The sequence below is a fragment of the Mytilus trossulus genome, chromosome 4 (assembly GCF_036588685.1).
Source record: "Mytilus trossulus isolate FHL-02 chromosome 4, PNRI_Mtr1.1.1.hap1, whole genome shotgun sequence".
NCBI classification, from domain to species: domain Eukaryota; kingdom Metazoa; phylum Mollusca; class Bivalvia; order Mytilida; family Mytilidae; genus Mytilus; species Mytilus trossulus.
In genome coordinates, this window is record NC_086376.1 from 69,228,378 (window position 1) to 69,251,454 (window position 23,077).

Below are 23,077 nucleotides of genomic sequence, written 5' to 3' on the forward strand. Positions count from 1 at the left end.
TATTTCGTGCATAAATGATTGTAAAATTGCTCTGTCGGTTTTCACTCAATCTTCAGGGAAATAACATCTTTGTTTTCTCTGAAATTACTTAACGCATTTTAACCTTCAATACAATTGTATGAATGATATTTATCCACAAACCAAAAATAGATCTTGAGGTCAACGTAGACTAAGACTCTTGTACAGTACTAGTCACAAAAATATATCAATCATTTAGACAAAAAGGTCCCAGCTGACAAATTTAGGACAGATTAAGAGATGTTCCAAAAGCTGTAAATATAACCTTTTTGCGCCTGGCATAACCACTCTTTCCTGCATTATATCAGTTAAATAAAACATAGAAGAAGAAAAAAACCCATTTTACTCCACTTTTTACATATCCACCCCATAAATTTTTTGAAATGATTGAGAAAGGTAAAGAAAAATAAAACAAAGAAAAAGTACAGAACGATTAAAGGGGACGATATTTCGTTGAAATTAAACAAAGAAAATATCGAATACTTATTACGGTCTTGGGCCAATGGGCCAACTATATTAAACAATACTGTAATTTCATACTAACCTGATACTTAAAAAGAAACATAATTAGTTATTTTATCATCCTCAACCATCTTACATTCTTATTTCGACCAGTTCAAAACTGTCATTAAATAAATGAGATGTACTTAATCCAACACTATCTGGTTGAATCGTCAACAAAACCCAGGTTTAATTATACAATACTTATTGATATTGCAGCGAAGAATACAGAGAAAAAGTTTGGTATTTAATTTACCGACTTATGATCTTAGACAATTTAGTGCAGTTGCCATAAGTAAATATCTATAAAATCTAAAAAAAAAAGTAAAGTCGCGTTTAAAACTGCGAATAGGCAAATTGACAGACATACCCAAAAGGCAAAATGCGATGATTTGTTACAAATAATATAGTTATAAATATTATCAATAAGTCTGCTTAACTAAAAATCCAATTAAAACAAAAAGGACACCAACAGCCAAACAATTGAAATGTCACCGAGTACATTATCTGAGAATATATATTTATGATACACACTTTGCAAACAGGCATATTCAGATGTTAGATCAATTCCGTGTCAAAACCAGTTGTAAGTAAAATAGCGAGTATTTTGGATTGCAATCTGATTCGAGAAAACATGGTTGCTGTATAACAAAAAAACAATAGTACAAATGCAAAGGTTGTGTTACCTTTACAGCACATTTCAGTCAGTATGTAGCTAATGGTAATATATTTGGTTAGCTTGCTTGCATGTTAGCTGAACCGTGAAGTCATTGTAGGCAAGGTAAACTTCCCTCCTTTTAAAGTAGCTTAGTCCTACAGAGAGATAGATTTTTTTTTATCTATTGGGCTAGTCTACTATTAAAGGAGGGAAGTTTACCTTACCTAACAATGACTTCACGGTTCAGCTAACAAGCAAGCTAACCAAAGATATTTCCATTAGCTACCTACTGCCTGAAATGTGCTGTAAAATTTAATGTACGGTATAAGGAGCACTCTTCTTATGACGGGAAATAAACACGTGGATATTTAGTCTGCTAAACGGTAGGGACAACGATTGAGTATAAATGCTCTATAGATGGGCTAGGAATAGCATATACAAAATAAGAGGCGAGGTTATCAGTATATATATATATATATATATATTAATTGAACTCATACTTTCAACAAACCTTCATTAACCTCGAATTCCTTAGATCGGTACTTTGTGTCTGTTGTCTTCTTATAAATTGTTTTACTGCTTTGTATAGGTGGTATGACTAAAGCCTTTTCCTACTGATGTATATAGTTTGTTCGTTTGTTTTCATGTTACACAAATACCCCATATTAGGGGAGGTTTAAGCACTCACAAACATACCGAGCCATGTCTTCTGTAAGTGCCTGTCTCAATCCAACAACAAATGATTTGTTGGTACAGTTGTTTGTTTTAAGCCATAGCTTTTGTTTCATTTGTCTTTCATCGAATATCAGATTGTTTCATTCTTGGCTTGGCGGGGCCTTCTATTGCGTACTATATTGTATTAGTTTTTGTCATTGTTGAAGGCTTTACAATGATCTATAGTGTATACATCCTTATTCTTTGGTCTTTTTTTGAAAATTGTCTTATTGGCAATCATACCACATTTCCTTACTTTTTTATATGAGTATTTCTATTTTATTCTCTTACTAAGAAATTTAAGGGTCATTGTGGTAGTAATTTCCGGCGTTTTTTTTATTTTCTAGAATTTAGTAGCAGAGCAAAGCCAATTTGGGAAAATAGACATTTTATTTGGTTTCTTACACAAAATGTATCAATCTGTGCGTAAATTTATTTCAACGGCTGACATCACTGTGCACAAATATTATTAACAAATAATTAGTTTTCTAACATTTTAGTTCTTCCACGATTTTATTTCATTTTTTACCGCCAAGATGTAAGGACTGTCTTCGAAACTTCAACAATTCTTGAAATAGAAGATGGATTTTGAACTGAATTTAGAACATTTAATTAGTTTTGATATTAGTATTTTGGCATCTTCGTACTTGGAATTGAACAATCCCAGTAGAATCTCACTCAAACATTATAAGAAGATTGCTTCGCCAATTGGAATAGTTAAATAACTTAGTTTGAGGCATTTCACCACCGAGATTCGCCATTTGAAATTGATAACATATTTGTTCGTAATGTCAAGAAAGTAAAATTAGGGAATGTTTTCTGAGAGGTTTAGCTAGCTATAAAACAAGATTTCATCCACCATTTTCAACACAAGAAAATGCCTGCACCTAGTCAGGAATATGTCAGTTCTTTTCCATTCGTTTGATGCGTTTGAACTCTTGATATTTTCATTTGTTTAAGTACGCCTTTTTTGGTAAAAATTCTCCACGAAGTTCGTTATTTATTCTATTTTACTTTTCATTGATAACAGATCATCGAGTCTCTTTTTAATAACGAGCCCCTAACTCTTTTGACCAGGACGGTTTTATAGGTTCTGACTAATTGTGAAATAACTTACTATGGAATACCACTAGATCACATACTGTAGAAGTCGTATGGTTAATGTGTCGTTGGACAACTGCATCATTGACATACATATGTGAACATGTACTAACATCTCGTTTTTTTCTTTAAATTGGTGAATTAACCCAGATAATAAACAAATATGAATCAACGGTGAAACAACATATTGCAAAAAAACTCCAGTATTTTACTAACAATAAGAAACATCCATTAAATCTTTAATATCAACTAATGGAAAGTGTCCTAGTAAAGCAATCAAGTTAAAGTCGTATTAACATTGGATGTCACCTTAAATGTCTCAAAAGTATTAGAGTGTATCATTATGAGAAACATTAATGGAGATTGTTCAACTTTTACAGATACTGCATTAAGGATAAGCCAGTCTTCGTTGCTAGTTTGAAATATTTTACATGAATAAACTTTTACAGAACCCATTATATTTCCCATTTACTAATTGTGTGGTGTGAAATGTCGTTTTGCGTTTAGACCGATTTTAAAGAAAGTGCGTATTTGACTAGAAAATTGAATTTGCATTAATATGTCAGTGAATAAGGCGACATTGTACGGTACAACGAATAAAAGGGCGACAAATGAAAGAAATACTTGCTTGTTCCTGTTTACTTTAAGAGTATACTATGTATATTTGAATAGCACTTTTAACTTGATATTTTATATGAGTTTTTTTTTAGCAAAAATGTTAACACGACAAGATCTACAATTAAGACAATATGGATGAGTTCGTCCGATATCTTTATTACAGGTACATGTATGCCCTTAAATTTCCGATTGACAATGTGTTTAAGAACATGCATGAAATATTTGCGACTGGACATTAAAAAAAAACCAAATTATTTTCATGATTATACTGGCATAATTTGAATCGTGTATTCTAATTGTTGATTGTTTAAATTTTACCGAATGACATCAAACCATGAAGCTGCAATTAAACGTCAAGTGCAATATATATGGAATATGATGTATTTTGTGACACTGAATTCCTACGCACATGTGACAAGATCAAATGCAAAGAACACACTGCTACTCGTAGCCCCCGCTATCAAAATTTGTCGTATAGTCAACTCTGTTTTGATGCTCTAAACGCAAAAAATGATTTGTCGTAAAAGATATTCCCATACCTATTGGGAAATATATCCCGGCTAAAACAATCGCCATGCGCAGAGAAATCAATTGGACAAGTATCATGCCATAAAATAAGTGGAGTGGCAGGATAATTTGGTATTAAATCATTTTATTATTTCTAATTGTTCATATTTTGTCATCGAATGCTTTGTTATAGTCAATACCCCATAGTGATGCAATTTTATCTGCAATGTTCTGAGAAAAATATAAGTACAATGTTTCCATTTCAATTTGTTATTTGTATATTATATTAGTAGGTCTTTAAGGAGTTTTATTTAGTTGAAAGAAACAATGATTTTTTAAACGAACCAGCCTATCAGTTTGATTATTTATTTTTCATATTACACGTATAGATAATCATTATCATCTATGAGCGTTCCTTTTATATATTGCAATAGATTCCCCATTATTGCTGCTTACAACTAGTACATCGAATGCTTTGTCATAGTCAATACCCCATGGGGATGCAACTTTATCTGCAGACTCTAAAATAACTCTATGAGATTTTCCGTTGTCACTAAGTTGTATTATAGAGTTGTTTGACCACGTTGCCACGTATATGTTTCCAAATTGATCCCACGTGACCCCACTGGGTCGCTTAAGTGTTTCATGCTTCAATCGAAAATGTTCTCGTCCATCGAATGACATTTCAAGCAAAACACCAGACACTCCCATTGAACACACCAGTCGATGATCCATGCTCATGCAAAGATACATCGCACCTGTTAACTTCGGAAATTTTGAAAGTACTTTCCCAGTTTTACTCAAAACGAATATACCTTCGTGGATGCAATTGACAACAAGTCGATTTTCGGTGAAAGTTATTCCTTCACATTCAAAAGGAGCAGTCACGTGACGAATAGTTTGCAAAGATGTAGCATCTACAATCATGATACTCTTTGAACCGGATGTGGTTACTGCTATTTCACTTCCAGACATCACAGCAATACATTGTGGGTGCTCATTCAAAATGGCTTCTTTAGATAGAGTTCCATGCAAGTCGTAAATCATTAAACATTTATTGTTATAATCTGCTGCAACGAATCGACCTCTTGATAGGCACGCTAAATCCGTCACAAAAGCAGCCTTGTTTCGTTTTGGTAATGGGAATTTAGTTTGAAGTGAAAATGACTCATTTCTGATATTTGTTTTGATTCCCGAGTCTTCCTCTTCGGTGTATTTTTCTGATTCTTTTATTTGACCAAGTCGACCAGACCTGACTTTATCAAGATAATGTTCATATTCGCGCGGAGATCTTTGATTCTTTATCGACACACCACTTAACCTACCATAATCACCCGTTGATCTGTAGGTGGGTACAGATGCCCTTGATGTGCTTCTGAAAGACATTTGACTAACACTAGTATTGTCATTCCGGGAAGCTGTAACATCATTCATAGCTGTGGATGTTACCCTTGAAGCACTTCTAAATGTATACCGACCAGTACTTGCATTATCTCTAGGCGAATACTGAGTAACCGTACTAGGTGTGTCTCTACCCAGGCCAAGGGGTAAAGATAAATCTTCATTACTACTAGTTTTTAACATATTTTTCTCTTTCTCAGCTTTTCGCTCTTCTAATTTTACATTAGAAATATTGTCACCCTTCACGTGCAGCTTTGTTAACTGTTTATGGATTTGCTTCAAATCACGCAAACCGAATTCAATATCGTGTTTGAATTTAATATCAATTTTAGTTTTTCTCAATTCATGGATTGCTTTTTCAGTTACGATCTGGTGTTTTTCAGCAGCCTTAACGAAAAAGAATAATTCAATATCAGGAAGATTGTTTGCTACTATTTCTGTATCAATTTTTAGCTGATTTACTTCTTCTTTAATTTCTTCCATATATGATACAATATTATCTAACATTCCTTGTAATTGATCATAGGATTTTTCTAATTGCTCCAGGACCTCTGAATGAATACGTTCTAACTGGATGTCAATATCTTCCCGGATTTTTAACAAGTCGTTAACCACTTTATCTTTCATGACATCTAATTTTCTGCGGTTTTCGAAATTTTCGTTAATTAGAGATTCAAAGGATAAAATAGAATCTTTCAATCGTTCAGCTAAATCTGGGAAATCAACACTTGTACGAATATTCATTGCTACCTCGTCAGTTCTAATGACTTCATCGCAAGATAAATGTACCAGCCGCTTACAACGTTCACAAGCTGTCGTCTGATGTTTTAAGCAATAGTAATTAGATTCTACGTCGCTATGTACGTAACAATTTTCAAATCTTCCAAAGTAACTGTTTATTAAAAATTCTCTGTATTTCATTGTACTTAAAAATGAATGTTTTTTTCGTTTAATCTTATTTTCTAGGAGACAGTTAGAACAAAAATGATTTCTGCAATCGACGCACCATGCCATAGAATCTTGGGAAAATCCTTCTTCCTTGCACCTATCACAGAAAAGGCTTAGTCTGTCTGCATGGTCGTCCATCTGTAGGGTATAACACCAGTCATAAATTAATATGAATAAATTTCGTCAAAACATTACAAACAATAGTGTGTGCAAAGTACACGGATTCCCCACTCGCACTATCATTTTTCATGTTCAATGGACGTGAAAATGGGTAAAAAATCTAATTTGGCATTAAAATTAGAAGGAATATACCATAAGGAACATGTGTACTAAGTTTAAAGTTGATTGGACTTCAACTTCATCAAAAACTACCTTGACCAAAAACTTTAACCTGAAACTCCCACTTTCATTTTTTATGTTCAGTGGACCATAAAATGGGTCAAAAGTCTTATTTGGCTTTAAAATAAGAAAGATCATATCATAAGCAACAAGTGTACTAAGTTTCAAGTTGGTTGGACTTCAGCTTCATCAAAAACTACCTTGACCAAAAACTTTAACATGAAGCGGGACGAACGGACGGACGAACGGACGGACGAACGAAGAGACGGACGGACGGACGCACAGACTAGAAAACATAATGCCCCTCTACTATCGTAGGTGGGGCATAAGAAGCCAAATAAAGCGTGAAAAACATGTCATTGGTCTCTGAAATTATTCAATCTTTTAGGTGCGTTTTCAGAAATCAGTAATATTTTTTGTCTCAATGTATACATCTGGATACATATATTTGTTTGTGTATGTGGATGTACAAGTGTACGATATTTCAATCATGTTTTTACGACAAGACTGCCATAACATATCGTTTAGAAATATGAAAACCTATCATTTAAACTTCTATAGCGGTTAATAGACCGTCTTTTCGTCAGGTTTCTTAATGTCATGGCGTTGTCTGTCTTTCTTCAAATTGTGATTTTTTTTCATTGCTTCTTTTGCATCGCTTTCCCCATAGCATTTGAGTTACATAAACATTGATGTTTTTGTTTACATTAATGTTTACACGATTCGTAATGTGAAAGTTTATTTGTACACGAACCTATTACAAAAATAAATCGTAAATGTGAAGTTAAATTTAGCTGAAAAAAAAACATGACTTAAATGTCCTTGATTGAAACGTCACTGAATACCAATGGTACAATTAAAAACAGTATTTAAGAGAACAATAACATAAATTTAACAAATGTTAACGACATATTATAAAGATATTTGTTTAATCAATTAATTATAAACAAGCTAATATTCTATATAAGCACTTTTACCTTGACTTTAGATGTTTTCCTGGCTTAATTAATCAACTATTTGTATACTTAAACCGTATCGAAAACAAAAATAGTGATATGATTCTCGGTTTGAACAAACACAATACGTTGTAATAGTATATACGTCAAGTACGCTTGTTGTAATTCAATGCTTTTTAAAACCTTGTATGTCATATTTATTGTGTTTATTGTTTTGTGCTACATTCTAAGCCATTAGTTTTCTGATTTTGTTCTGTTCAACATTTTGTCATATTGGGACATTTATAGCAGACTTTACAAGGTGCTAGTTTTGATAATTTTTGAAATCTATTTAAAAAAAGTGACATATAGATGCTGAAAAGCACACCATTCGGACTATGATGAAAGTTGTCAAATAAGCAATCATACAACATAGCCTCAATTTTTTTTTATCATTATTGACTAAAATAAGCTTCTTTTCGTTTGTACATTTACTTTTTTTTAAAATTCTGCATTTCAGTGTTGTCAGCGAACTGTTTGTTGAGATTTTATACATTGCTGTATATATGTGTCTTGTCATACGCCTACGTGTAGGTCACATAATCACGGAATTTACGCCGGATTAGCTACGGATACGATATGGCATATTTCGTAGCAATCTGTATTGGTCTGTAGATTTCCGTTTTTTAGCTGTATTCATACGTAGTAGTACTTGTATATCCGGCACAAATTTTGAACATGCGCACAATTAGACCAGGGATCAAACAATTGTACTAATCCGTTCTAGTCCATATTCAAATCGTATTAATTTGTACTTATTCGTAGGTCCAAAGATTTCTACGATTTGTTCCAGGGAACTACGTACGGTTACACCACGTATTTGTAAGGATACACTACGATTTATTATGAATTTGTCACGGAACGGGACGATTTCATTACGTTGCCGCATAACCGTACGTAGTTTTTCATAAATGTAACATTGGACATCCGTTTTTTTCCATCTAGCTTCGTTATTTTAATCCTTGAATATACTAGATATTACTTAGTACATGATCAATAGCTATAAAAACATATTTTTTTTAAAAACATATATTGGATTTGTTTTAATGGTGGTTCGTGTTTGCTTTAACATTTTTATTTTGTTTTTTCGGAGAAAATTTCGAGGATTCTGTTTTTAATTCTAGGGGTTGTAGGAACAGCGTTCGTAACGTTTATACGGATAGCTAGGGATCAGATAAGATTTTTTTACGGTTTACTACGTTATAATACGATAAAACACGAAATATTACTGGCCACAAATAGACACTAAGTACATGTCTAGCACTAGTTACTGACAGCTAGTCCGAAGCCAATAACAAAAATCATGCATTTAAGACTAAAATTCCTTCGTTGGCTTACATTGTAACTACTTTTTTTTCTGTCAGGACGAAATTTATCAGTTGAAAATGCAATGAAATATTTTTACTCTCGTTTCCTATAAATCATTAAGAATCAAAGAATTATTTTACGTTTATTACTTCCCTTAATGAAGCTTTTAACAATTATATCTTTTCTGTCCTGATTTTCCAGCCGATAAAATCAGCTGATTGCTTCGAAATTTCGATTTGTTCTGACCGGAAAAAAGTTTAAACATATAAATTTATCCTTAAACGGTTCAATATTCTAGCAAGCACTGGTAATCTTCAAAAATCTATTATAGACAAAATAGAAGTTTTGTACTTATCAGTGTGAAATCGATGGATTTTTGTTTTATATTCATGTAGAGAAAATCATTATATATCTAATTAGAAAGCAGTGAAATAAAAAAATTAATCAAAGCATCATTCGTTGACATTCACAGCTTAACTATTTATTCATCTACAGATCCTATAAGTGAAAGAATGGAATTAGCTGAGTTTTAACTCAAGCCTTCCAGTCGTTTATCTGATACTGGAGCATGCGTATTGTTCCTTCCATTATATTCTTACATTACCACGAATTTATAGTCCAGTAGTTATTGTGTAAATATGAACGATCTAGGATTAGAACAACAGGAGTATAGTGCCAAGTGGGATTTAGTCCAGTTCTTCTTTTTGGCAACGTACACAGTTGGTCTCCATGGGACTACATCGCTCCCGTTCTACATTCAGAAATACACAGGTAAAACATTTATCATTCATAGATCTTAATTCCTTTTATTCAATTGAAAAAGAATATCTGATGTTTTACCACATACTGCATATTAGAAACAATCTTCATTATTAATGAAATTCCCATATTGAAGTTATCAGCTCCTACTTTTCTAATTACGGTAATATATATAGGTACAGATAAGTTTTGCTGTCGGATGAATCACCTTCAGAACTTACCTGTTTAATTCAATTCAAAAATATTATCAATGTGAAGCAATCTGGTAGATCTTTTATTGGTGTATAGTAATTTTTTTTATAAGGAAGTGAACCTAATTGTTTATATATTGATTGACAATTAGCAGCAGATATGAATCGCGCGTGCATTGGAATCTTGGTATGAGTCACGCATCGATCGAGACGTATAAAGTGTCATGTTGCTTCATCAATATTTCAGCAATTTATAGCATTTATTCACTGCTGCACAAGAACACTAGTTGTGTTCCTAAGGGAGGAATATAAACATCTTCAAATAATCTCTAACAATTATTTTGAAAGATAAGATTTCCTGGAAATATTAATTAGATTTTCGCTTCATATTTCTGTTTTCAATAACATTTATTCCCTTGACCCTCAATTAGTTTCAAATGTAAAATAGTAAACAATAAAAAGCACATTTATCAATTATAGAATGAAATAGTTTTTACTTTGTGTTTTGTCAAGTTACAAATAACAATTTGCAAATATTTAGTAATGCGTTTTTGCACAAAATATTTTGAAATACATTTCAACTGCATTGATTCAAAACATTTCTTTTATAGTGATATATTTTATATCGAGTAAATCGTTTTGTTTTTTGGAATTTCAAAACACTTTCATTTTTTTTCATTTAAAACAAAGATGGATATCTAAATGAACGCCTGTATTAAAAGGCAATTTCATACGAGAAAGATACAATATAAATATAAAAAGAAAAGTTAGATATTTGTCAATCAAACAGCTTCCCAACCACAAATAAACACAGAACATCTAGAGGTACATTGTTTAATGCTAGCATGTTAAGCTCATAATCACTTTGTGTCTAGACAAGGAATAAATAAAACAGTAAGGTATTACTAACTACCTTCCATCAACATCACTTTCCCGAAAGGACAGAGAATACTAATAAATAAACATACTCATTTGTTGTCTTATTTGTAATCATACCACATCTTCGAAAATGGAAAACAATCAAATTTTAAGCTTGGCAGGTTATAATTGTTTTTTCACCCGCGAGTCGTTTATGGGTCTATTAAACTTCCCAAAAAACAAAGTTTGTATTCAAAATCGTTGTACTATTATGAAATATGTATCAAAACTGCAAATCAATTACTGCAAATAAATTACTTTTGGAATACATTTTGTGATGTACTAGCCAACAGAGCAACTTAATTATACGATGTTTTCGTTATTTGATGCACTTGCTATACAAAGACACAGAAATTACAATTTGTAGTACGTTCATACCTTCTAATTCTACGAAAGGAAAGTTCGCAGATGATCAAATTTCATGAACTGCTTCAACTGAATTGAAAGCTGCTGATGAACTTTACATGGTTTCCACTTTGAATTGGATTCCGGTATATTACACAAGAAATCTTATAATTTTGTTTTATATTTGCATCCAGTAATTTTATACCAGCTGTATTTCCCTCTTTTTACATTTGACTAGTGCTCTTAATCCTTTCCTTAAACGATGGTAACTTATAATTATAGGTAGTGTTACAATATTTTAAGTGTGCTAGATTTTGAAATCCTATGTTATAGTTTTTCTCCGTTGACAGTTATGATTTGTCTACTCTGTATACAACACTACGAAAAAGAGAAATATTTTCAAACAAAAACATTTATTTTTTGTATCAAATGACATAATATGGTTGTAACGTTTTGGATTGCAATGGTTTAAAAAACTACGTTTGGAAATGAAACAGCATTATTTAGACATACACATGATCGATTTAACCTATTTTCTTCCATTTCTTGATTATATTTATATGTTCGTGTTGGAGATAAAAAAATACTGTCAAGTGATTGCATTTCAATAAGAACTAGCGTTTCCCTTCTCATCGCAGTTTTTCATTTGTCTTTACTCATCAGTTTATGGTACATAATTGTAAAAACTAATATAAAATAAAATGTCTTCCTTTTCAACAATAACTGTGGATATTGAGGCGAAATTTATTATTACTTAGCTAAGCTATAATAATTTGGTGTTGATTGCAGATCTTTGATAGCCTCTGTTCGATTAATTTTTATTATCAATTTGTTTAGATCCACCCAGAGCTAGACACTTGTCTATGGGAAAAGACGATATTAGAACTTACAAAATCAGGACATAATTGCTATGTCAATTTACAAATCGGTCGGAAATTATGATTCATTTCCTAGTTTTCAGAAGTTATCGATGAGATTTTATTTTGTGACAATATTGAGGTACATACATGTATGTGGTCTGTGTATTTATAAAGGTTGTTTATCCTTATATATATATCTACCAGCTCATTAAAAAAAACCAACCCCAATAACATGCTATTCAATAAAAAAAAATAGCACCTGTTAACCGGACCAGGACGGGATTATTATATCAACTCCACGTGCACTGAAGATTATTTAAAAAAAAGATGCTTTTCTCTCTCTCCCTTTCATCCTCCCAGACATATATTTTGTATATTTCTTTTCGGATTTTTTGTATTTATGCTTTTCAGCTGCGTACTTGAGTTTAACTTCCAACGTGAGCATTGGTCTTACGGATGGATTAAAGAAGTATGAAATATAATTGGGCAACAAAATGATGTACGAAAATAAAATTTTACCAAAGTTTTTAGTCTAAACTGTACTTTTAGGTACTTGATAAGATGTTCATGTGACGTCATAGATTGGACACTTGTGTTATCAATTGAGCACATGTACCTATTTGAAAACGATAAGAATGATGTGAGCATACGTGGCTGTATCCGTCCAAAACAATGGATCTACATCTGTTAACCTATTTCGGTTTTGAAAAAAAAAAAATACGGAAAAGATGGGACTGTTTGCAAGTTGAATTGTTCATCGCATGCTACAAAACGGACCAAATTTCATGTTATTTCCTTGTATTTCTTATATGAAATAACAAAAAATCAATCATAGTCTTATACATGTACATATTTACGTCCACTTGCATAAGGTTGATTTCTATCATTTTGACATGTACTCAGTGAAAAAGACAGTAATACTCATCTGTAATTGAATCAAGATTCACCGATTTGGAAATTGCATACTAGTATTCTATTGGTAATGGTTTTGTCTAGTAATGTCTTAAGGTAACGTTATTGTTTTTGATTGTCACGTTTAAATCTTTTCTTCCCTTTATGTACTCGTTTGTCTTGGTAATTCACACTTGAGACAGCAAATGTAATGATAGTTCTGTACTTTAAACTGATTTCTCAAACGGTCGTTATTTCCAATCATGTTTAAAACAACTATTTGCTTACTAAATTTCCGGTGAACACTTTGTCTGGTGATTGATTTCTTATTTACAACATCTATCAATTACATCGTCGATGAAGTCAATTGTAAAGTTATATAACTGCCTTTCCTTTAATACCCTAGAAACCTGAAAAAAGAGTTAAACAGCTATCAGCTATTTTCTCCTGACATTTAAGGCAATTGTGAGGTAATTTATAATCAGCGGAATCAATCACCTGTATGGCAATGTATCATTTACGTATGACACTTGACATTTAGAGGAAACTTCAAAATATTGAAAACGTAATTACATTTTTAACAAAACGTGTTTTCCTCGCCAGTTATATTAGGAAGTTAATATGTAAAGCTGTTATACATACAGGCGATGTAATATTTCAGAAACCTATAGAATGATCTCATAAAGAGGAGTTGTACTTTTTCCATTTACCTCCCGTAAATTATATATTGAGAAGGTGAGATGTCAGCGATCAAAAAGCTTGTAAAAGACACATTGAATTAAATACTATTTATTTGCTTTTATTGATTCAATTCCAATTCCTGCATGTAAAAACGCCTGAATTATTATGTTTTGTACAACGCTATTATGACCATAATGACCCATAAATTGTACCTGCATTTTACTTCGCTTTATACACAATTAATCAAGTTAGATTGGACAGTGCAATTTGGCTTTATTTTTTCGTATTGCCTGATTTCATCACGCTTATTTCGTTAATATGTTTAAATAAGTTTCTTATAATCAACAATAAATTATCAAGAAAAATGTATTTTGATTGAAGAATATATAAATAGAAGTACATTGTTTCAATGTGAGATGAGGGTTATAGACAAATAAGATAACAACCAAACGGCAAACATAACCAGAAGACACATTAAAGAAAATCCTACATATTTTGGCTCGTTGATCAATAAATAAATGAAGGGGTATAAACAATGAGGATCAAACCTTTCTAACAGGAATTGTAGCGTCAGTATCAGTAAAAAATTCATTACCATTTTGTATGTTTGGTAATATTTATTTTAAATCCAACAGAATAAAAGTATCAACACATACACTAAAAGAGAGGCGACATATACCCAGGTGATATTCAAACCCATTAGTCTAAAACAAACTGGCAATAAAGAAACGAAAACTGACATTTAAATCATCGAACAAATTCTTTATAACAAAATTGACACTCAAACTTGTTTTAGAAATAATCCACCACGAAAACCTGTTGTTATGTATAAAAAGAATCAAAATTATCATAATTAGAACAATAGTGATTATAACACACATTTTACATCAATCTTGCCTTTTTTTCGTACACATTTCTATCTGCCTTTCGCCACTGAAAGCTTCCTACGACAAGTGTACCCTTATTTCTGCTTAGGTGTAAAACCGACATAAACGAACATTTGAAAATGACATTAGACTTCTGGCAAGTGACACTGTATTTCAAATTTGTAATATAAACGATGATCATGCTTAAGTAACAGCTTCTTTGAGTTATATCTTATATATTATCCCAAACAATTTTACAATAGACAAGACAAATTGTATTGGACTGATCAGTTTAATCAATTATTAATGCAAAAGTGGGTGGTTTGGCTAGCAATAAAATCAGGTTTGGTGCCTGTACCAAGTCGGTAATATGACAGTTGTTTTCCATTCATTTGCGGTAATTGAGCTCTTGACTTTGCCAATTGATAAAGAACTTTCCATTTTGAATTTTCCTTTTAATTCGGTATGTTAACGGTTTTACTTCTTGTTTTTAATAAAAAAAAATGCTTTGATTTATCTTTCCCGGGACTAGGTAACGTTTGTTAGAAAAGAAATCACTTATACGTTATTAATATACTTTTATAAACCAATACTAATGTAAGGTTGTGTTTTTGGGACAATTGCTTTCATAATGAGTTCAAACTTCTTGCAAATGTTCAAATAGAAGCTGCTAAAATTATCATTATACTTCGGCGTAATTCCTAAAAAAAATAAACTTTATATTGACGTAGGATAAGATACTCTTGAGAATAGAGGAAACAAGTTTATACTGTTTAATGCTATATTAAATGAAATGACACCTGCATACTTATATGAGTAAGTCTAGTTGTTTTTTCAAGACAAAACCACATACTTAGCAATGTAAATTAACTTTTCAATCCCCACTTTCTAGAACTAGCTCCTACGTTAATAGTTTTGTTCCTTTAGCTAAAAGACTGTGTAATAATCTTCCTCTGAATTTAATAGAATCCTGAATCGTATGTCATTTAAAAGTAGACTAGAAATGTTTTATAGGACCAAGGAAATATCTAAAGCTTCAATTATGGGATAGAAGATATAATAACAATCATTGATAGATGTGAAATAATGCGTCCAAACTGATATCTCATTTGTTATGATAATTAATAAGCAGAGAACACTATTTGTCCTAATTGCAATTATTCTGTTGAGGATAACCAGCATTTCTTTTATATTTGCTCTAAGTATAATAATGTCGGTCAGATCGTACTTGATTCCATTCACTTAATTGTTGATTATAATGTTGACGCGAATAATGTGTCACTTTTTCGAAATATATTACTTTCGTATAATATATAAATATTGCTTTTTAAAAATCTGTTCAGAAATATATTAAAAACTCATCGTTTTGTTTGACAAATATCTTTTCACTCAGTTCTTTTTTCTTTCTTCAACATTTTTCCAATTATGTATGCTTAGTGATTCTTCTAAACCTTATAGTTTATTTTGGCCACGAGCATCACTGAAGAGACATGTATTGTCGAAATGCGCATCTGGTGCAGGAAAACCGATACCGTTTATGTAGTTATATATATTTCAAATGATTTATTAAAAGTATTCATAAATGCATCACTCAAAAATTTGAATAACTGATAATTAACGTGACCACATGATCTCAGTGTTGAATTGAACATATGGCATATATAGTTCCTTTACTACTAGAAAACTGACTTTGATTTCAAACAGTCATTTTTTCTGAACTACTCATAAAAGACTGAAAAGAAATAATTGAGTCATTTTTGTCCTACTAATTTGATACACTTATTGACAGGTCAGGTAAAATAATGATCCAATAGAAAACGTATGTGTTTTTATGTTATTCCTGTCAAAATAATGAAATAATGTAAAAAGTAAAATCACAAAAATACTGAACTTAGAGGAAAATCAATTTGGAAAGTCCATAATCACATGGCAAAATCAAAAAACAAAACGCATCAAAAACGGATGGACAAGAACTGTCATATTCCTGACTTGGTACAGGCATTTTCAAATGTAGAAAATGGTGGATTAAACCTGGTTCTATAGCGCTAACCCTCTCACTTTAATAACAGTTTCATCAAATTCCGCTACATTTACATGATGCGTTAAATAAACAGTCACAATTAATAAAATAGTCAAAATATGGGTACATCAGTCATCATCGTATAACAATTTTAAAAGGAACAATTTAACAGGACACAAAAACATCTTCTATCAACGAACACATGGATTGATTTGAGTGTCTGACGTCAGAAAAATTATATACGTCACATAAATTTGTCGTTCAATGTGCATACAAACAATTTTAAAATTTTCATAGGCAATGTACGCGTACCATAGTCGTTCTGATGTTTGTCAAGTCAAAAAAACTATACAATAGAAAACGAAGTCGTTCTAATGTTAGTCAGGTCAAAGAATGTTGCTACAGAAAACGTAGACGTTATTATGTTTGGTCAAATATTGAAACACTATCAAACGTTGACGGTATGCTGTCATGTCTAATAATGATACAATTATAGAAAAAGTAGCGTTATGATGGTGGTCAGGTACAATAATGATACAAAAGTAAACGTAGGTGTCCTTATGTTAGTCCGGTCAAATAATGAAACAATATCAAACGTAGTCATTAAGATGTAAGTTACGTATTTTAATAAAACATACGCAAACATTTCCGTTCTAATGTTAGTCAGGTCAAACATTACAAAGGAAGATAGTGCAATCATTCAATGATACAATTGAAAGCGCAGGATTTCTGGTGGAAATCTAATCGTGAAATGATACAATAGAAAGCGTAGGCGTTCTGATGTTAGTCCAACCATTAAATGAAACATAGAAAGCGTAGGTGTTCTGGTGTTAGTGCAATCATTCAATGATACAATAGAAAGCGTAGGCGTTCCGGTTTTAGTCCAATCATTCAATGGTACAATAACAAACGTAGGCGGTCTGATGTTAGGACAATCATTCAATAATACAATAGAAAGCGTAGGCGTTCTGGTATTAGTCCAATGATTCAATGATACAACAGAAAACGTAGGCGTTCTGAGGTAAGTCCAATTATTCAATGATACAATAGAAAGCGTAGGCGTTCTGGTGTTAGGCCAATGATTCAATGATACAACAGAAACCGTAGGCGTTCTAATGTTAGTCCAATCATTTAATGATACAATAGAAAGCGTAGGCGTTTTAGTGTTTGTCCAATCATTCAATGATACGATAAAAAGCGTAGGCGTTCTGGTTTTAGTCAAATAATTCAATGATACATCAGAAGGCGTAGGCGATCTGATGTTAGTCCAATCATTCAATAGTACAATAGAAAATGTAGCTTTTCATATGTTAGTCAGGTCAAATAATGATACAAATAATCATGTAGGCGTTCTGGTGTTAGTCCAATCATACAATGTAAATACTAATACGGCGGCGTTGTGATGTTACTAAGATTAAACAATAACATACTAGAAAACGTATGATGTATTGCAAGGCGATACGCATTACGAAAATAATTACAATAACAACGACATAATGATAATAACCTGCTTTTAATTTTGTCTTGTTTATCTCATTATGATAGTAGCTTGTAAAATTTGACTCCTTAATTCTTCAATCAATTTTAACAGTTGTAAATAGGTCTTTAACTAAAAATGTTGCGATGCAGTTTTTTTTACCTCATCATTGAAAATTATTTTATTCAAATATCAATACACGAAGAAACCATCTAAAAAGTAAGTGTCAATTAAACATCAATCCAGCGACACAAAAAATAAATGGCATCTGATATAATACTAAGGAACATCCTATAGGAAATGACTTACCTAGTCACAGGCACTTGTTTTACATTGATTTTGTATAAAGTGTACCATATGGCTAGTATCATATTTCTCTCTATTAATGTTCTCATGAACCCTGGATGTATAAATCATGATCTCAGATGTCTATTATGGTTGAACATCGGTTCTATTATAAATCTTCCTACAATTGTTATCTTTCAAGTTAAACGTATAAATCTCGTTCTTGACAGAAAATGCTGTTTATATGAATGAAAGAATTGAATTATTCATCCGTAGGGAACAGAACAGTGCAACAGGAGCAAGTCTAAACCGCTATTGTAGGGGTATCACTTATTTCAAATAACCATTCGATGAAATATTCTTGTCTTTTTGCGAAACATAATACACATGTTTTAAAAAAAAGTTTTGAACTAGTACATTTCCAAAAGTACGTACTTACTTTATTTGCACCTAGACAAAACGAATGGGTTAATATTCCTAATCAAATTGAAATTTCGGCTTATTATTGTTTCTGTTATCAATCAATGAAACCTTACGAAGATCAATATTTTATACATGTTTTTTTGGGCAAACATATTAAACCCCACAACATGTCCCAAGTAAAACAATTGTAATTCATATGGTACTGTTTATCATATTTATTTTTCGTTTATGGTTTAATGTATAAATTAGGCCGTTATTGTTTTACTTATTGTCGAGTCGATGACTTTAAGCACTTGCTTTGTAGTAGGGAGGGGGCTTTATGTAGGTATTGAACACTGTACGGTCAGCATAAGTTTCTTATATCTGCGTCATTTTGGTATCTTGTGGACAGTTATGCCATTGGCCACAATATTATACCTTTATTATTCAATTTTTATATTAATTTCAACCTTAGCATGTTGACTACTCTCAAGAACACTACATTATACTTATATTATTAAAATCTCCAACAAATCATGTACGGATATCACAATATTAACAAAACCAATAAAAAAATATGTGTTGGTTTATTGGTATATTCTTTATTATGTGGACTAACAATACGTTACATTTTTTAATCGATATTTGTCGTTGGTGACATGATGAGTTTTATCTTTGTCGGCTTTCTAATATAAGTATTTTAATTCTAAAATTCAGAGAAAGAAAAAAATCCTGAAATTGATTTCGTGTGAGTAAAGCAAATACCAGCTAATGAAATAGCAGTCTGTCATTTAAGTAAAGGAGAATTGATTTAAAATAGATTAAAGGATGAAATATTCGAAGCATTCCGGTTATCTTCAATTAAATTTAAATTGCCTGAAATTGAATGAAATTGATAACAAAATCCGGCACTTATCATTTGTTTTGACAGTTCAGCATTAAATAATCAAACAGCCGATACAAAGAATCATTTATTAATTTCACATTTTGTTTTTTTGTGTAATAATAACCTGATATTACCAAAGGACGATATTGATTGCAAATTGATTTTTGGTGAAGAAATTAGCAACAACGCAGAAAGTGCAAAATGTTGAGAATTTTGTGCTATAACTACATCTCCTGGAAACAACAACACAAACCATCTATGTTTTATTGATTTCAGCATATATTTTATTATTTGTTTAGCAAGAATAACATAGAGCAAAGCAGTCAGAAATACTAAATAGTTTTATTACATATAAGTATATCTCCTAAGAGAATAATTACTGTAGAAATAAAGGCAACAGTAGTATACCGCTGTTCAAAACTCATAAATCCATGGACAAAAAACAAAATCGGGGTAACAAACTAAAACCGAGCGAAACGCATTAAATATAAGAGGAGAACAACGACACAACACCGAAACGCAACACACGGACCAAGCATCAGACAAAACACCACGAGAATAACAAATATAACATGAAAACCAAATACATGAATTTGGGATAGACAAGTACCGTGCCACGTCTTATCTCAATATCTCAAAAATAAGAGGAAACACAACCTTGAGACAAATGTTACTACCTTTGTTGTGTTCAGTGTTTTCTTTTATTGTGTGAGTCAATGATCAAGATATATTTCATAATTTTACCAGTAATATGCATTTCTTGTTATTTGATGGTTATGTTCCGCGTAAAATGTTAATTTGAACCATGATTCAAATGATTGACTAAAATAACTGGATGCATTCCCACAAATGTATTGCACATAGTACATTGTTTTTGAAAAAAATAGTCTTTACATTTCATGAGTAAAAAAAAAGCATGAGATACTACATACAAATGAAGGCGTAAGTAGGAATTTTATTTACTGAATGCAATTAAAAAGTCAAACGCAACCAATCGGTTAAATGCAGTATTCGAGATAGTCAGTGAGCTCGAGGATCATTAACGTTTTATATTTGACGCCTGGAGTGGCATTAAATTTGGAGATTTGGATTCATGAGGGTTACACATCTTATAATCATTAAAATTTTCACAAATAACTTTTATCGGAAAATTAATTACCATTTGTTTCCTCCTACACATTCTGTACGTTTTAAAAAGTTTTGTATGGGTTTGAACGTTTATTATGAATTTCATCATTACACAATGTTTAACTTTGACCATATGCATTCTTTTCATCAGAAGACTATAATTTGTACCTTCCATCGCCCAAATTTGAAATTGAGTTTAAAAGAGCCAATGACATCATTTAGTTTCACAAACTTTTGTTCATTTCTACGTTCAAAGTGTTTCCCTCTCACTACATTGATTTTTGTATGTATAATTTGGATGACGATAACTAGATCTTACCTGTGTGTTTTTGTTGTATAGTGTGGTAAAGGGGGGTGCTTGCACGAAAACAACGTGAAAAAAGACATAATTTCACGTTGAACGTGAAATAGTTTCTGTAATGAACGTTGTACGAAAAATAAATACTTTTATGTGAACCTTTATGTGTAAAAATTTATCGAGCTCTTTTTTTTATACTTCCAGTTCATTCTGTAATTACTTATGTTCAAATGGGTCATATTCATTATAGTTTTTACTGCACGATACCATACAATTTCGTTGCAATGTTTACATTCAATTTCTATCAAGTATCTTCAGCTTCGATAAGTAGGAAACTAGGCTTAACAATGATGATAACAATCTGTTGAATTATAATTGTACAAAGCCAAATAATGTCCTTATCATTAATGTTTCTATCTTGGTTAAGAGTAAGACCGTTTTAATCTGAAAATTAAACACAAACATTTTTATATCTACTCATAAAGTTTGTATTTCCTGATTTTTTGTCAAAATTTACTTTGTATTGTCCTTTTTTTATTACAATAAATTTAATATAAATGGCCACCGGGTTCGTTGAAAAGCTACGTGAGGCCAAATCGTCATTTTTTGTGGGGCTTGTTCATGTTTTTTTTGTTTCAAGAAAAGAACTATTATTTGAATAGGAAAAACCCAATAAAAGAATAAAATATTAAAAAACTGATATGGCTCATCTGCTGAATTGATGACAACAGTTGTATAGAAGAGTTCAAAAGTCGAAAACCCATTGAGAAAAATCCGGGTTACAAATTAAAATCGAGGGAAACGCACCAACTTTTAGAGGGGAATAAACGAACATCAGGAATACTGAAGTGCTACAACAACGCCTACATACAAAAAGACAAACTATTCAATAACAGTTGTAATATTTCTAGCGTGGTACAGTGCTATATAAGAAAAAAAAGTGGGTTAAACCTGGCTTAAAGGATAGACGTGTTTAAAAATTAAGATCAGATTTTATTAAGAATATGAATTAAATGCAACATTACCGATTATTCATGTACAGAAGGCCAATGTCATATAACAGGCGAAAATGTACTCCTTACCGTTCCACCATTCGATACCTTTGAAAAAACCTGACCTATGTATTATGGTTTATGAAAAACGAACAGTTGACACTGACCAATGAAGTATAAAAATGGGGTAAAGGTAGCAATAAACAGTTAGGACAAAATACTAAAATTTGCCCTTATGAATTTTACCATTCCCTTTTCATTGCTTTCTTGCAATATCAAGCTTACTGTTTGTGTCATATATGGGCATATATATGTAATCAGAATCTTCCATAGATTTTATTTCCAGTATATAAAATTGTAAAATATAATTTCTTTTTGGTGTATCCATGGCAAAAATCTGCATTTATTTGTTATAAAATATTGCAAAAAAGGGGGGAAAGATGTCACATATTTCCACAAAATTTGGCTAAAAGTAGAATTTCAATTGCTTGAAGTAATACCTTTTCTGAAACTGTGTACATATATCATTCAGCAAATCCAATGAAAATCATATCATTTTAAAATTGCGTCAAAAACTTCGTGTAGAAAAAGAGTGTTTGTAAACAGTACATTAATTTCTGTACCGATGGCCGGTCTAGCTTTGAAAATACGGACTGTCAAACAGAAAACATAAAACATGTAAAAAATAACCTTGATGCTCTTATAAACCATCTTTGAAGGCTAAATTAACACTCATCTGTCTAAAAATGAATTGTATTACACAATAACTTTCCTATTTGAAAAATCCACAGGGGCCATAATGCGAAACTAAACTCCTAACTGTGTATTGCTACCAAAGGACTGATAAACCCTGTAGACTGACGGACATGTACATTTTTCAATAATTCAATATTATACCTGGTTAAGTTGACCTATAATCTAATATTATATATAGTATATGAGATCACGAATCCTTAAAATGATGTCAAAG

The 23,077-nt window shown here is 31.7% G+C and overlaps 1 protein-coding gene across 1 annotated transcript in view; it reads left to right on the plus strand.

The window, feature by feature from the left end:
- Positions 1 to 9,450: 9,450 nt before the first annotated feature.
- Positions 9,451 to 23,077, plus strand: part of LOC134715837 (sodium- and chloride-dependent GABA transporter 2-like) — a 64,653-nt gene continuing 51,026 nt past the window's right edge. The window contains exon 1 of the mRNA XM_063578337.1: positions 9,451 to 9,879. Coding sequence (XP_063434407.1) covers positions 9,747 to 9,879 — 133 coding nt within the window. The 5' untranslated portion in view covers positions 9,451 to 9,746. The remainder of the gene's footprint in view (positions 9,880 to 23,077) is intronic.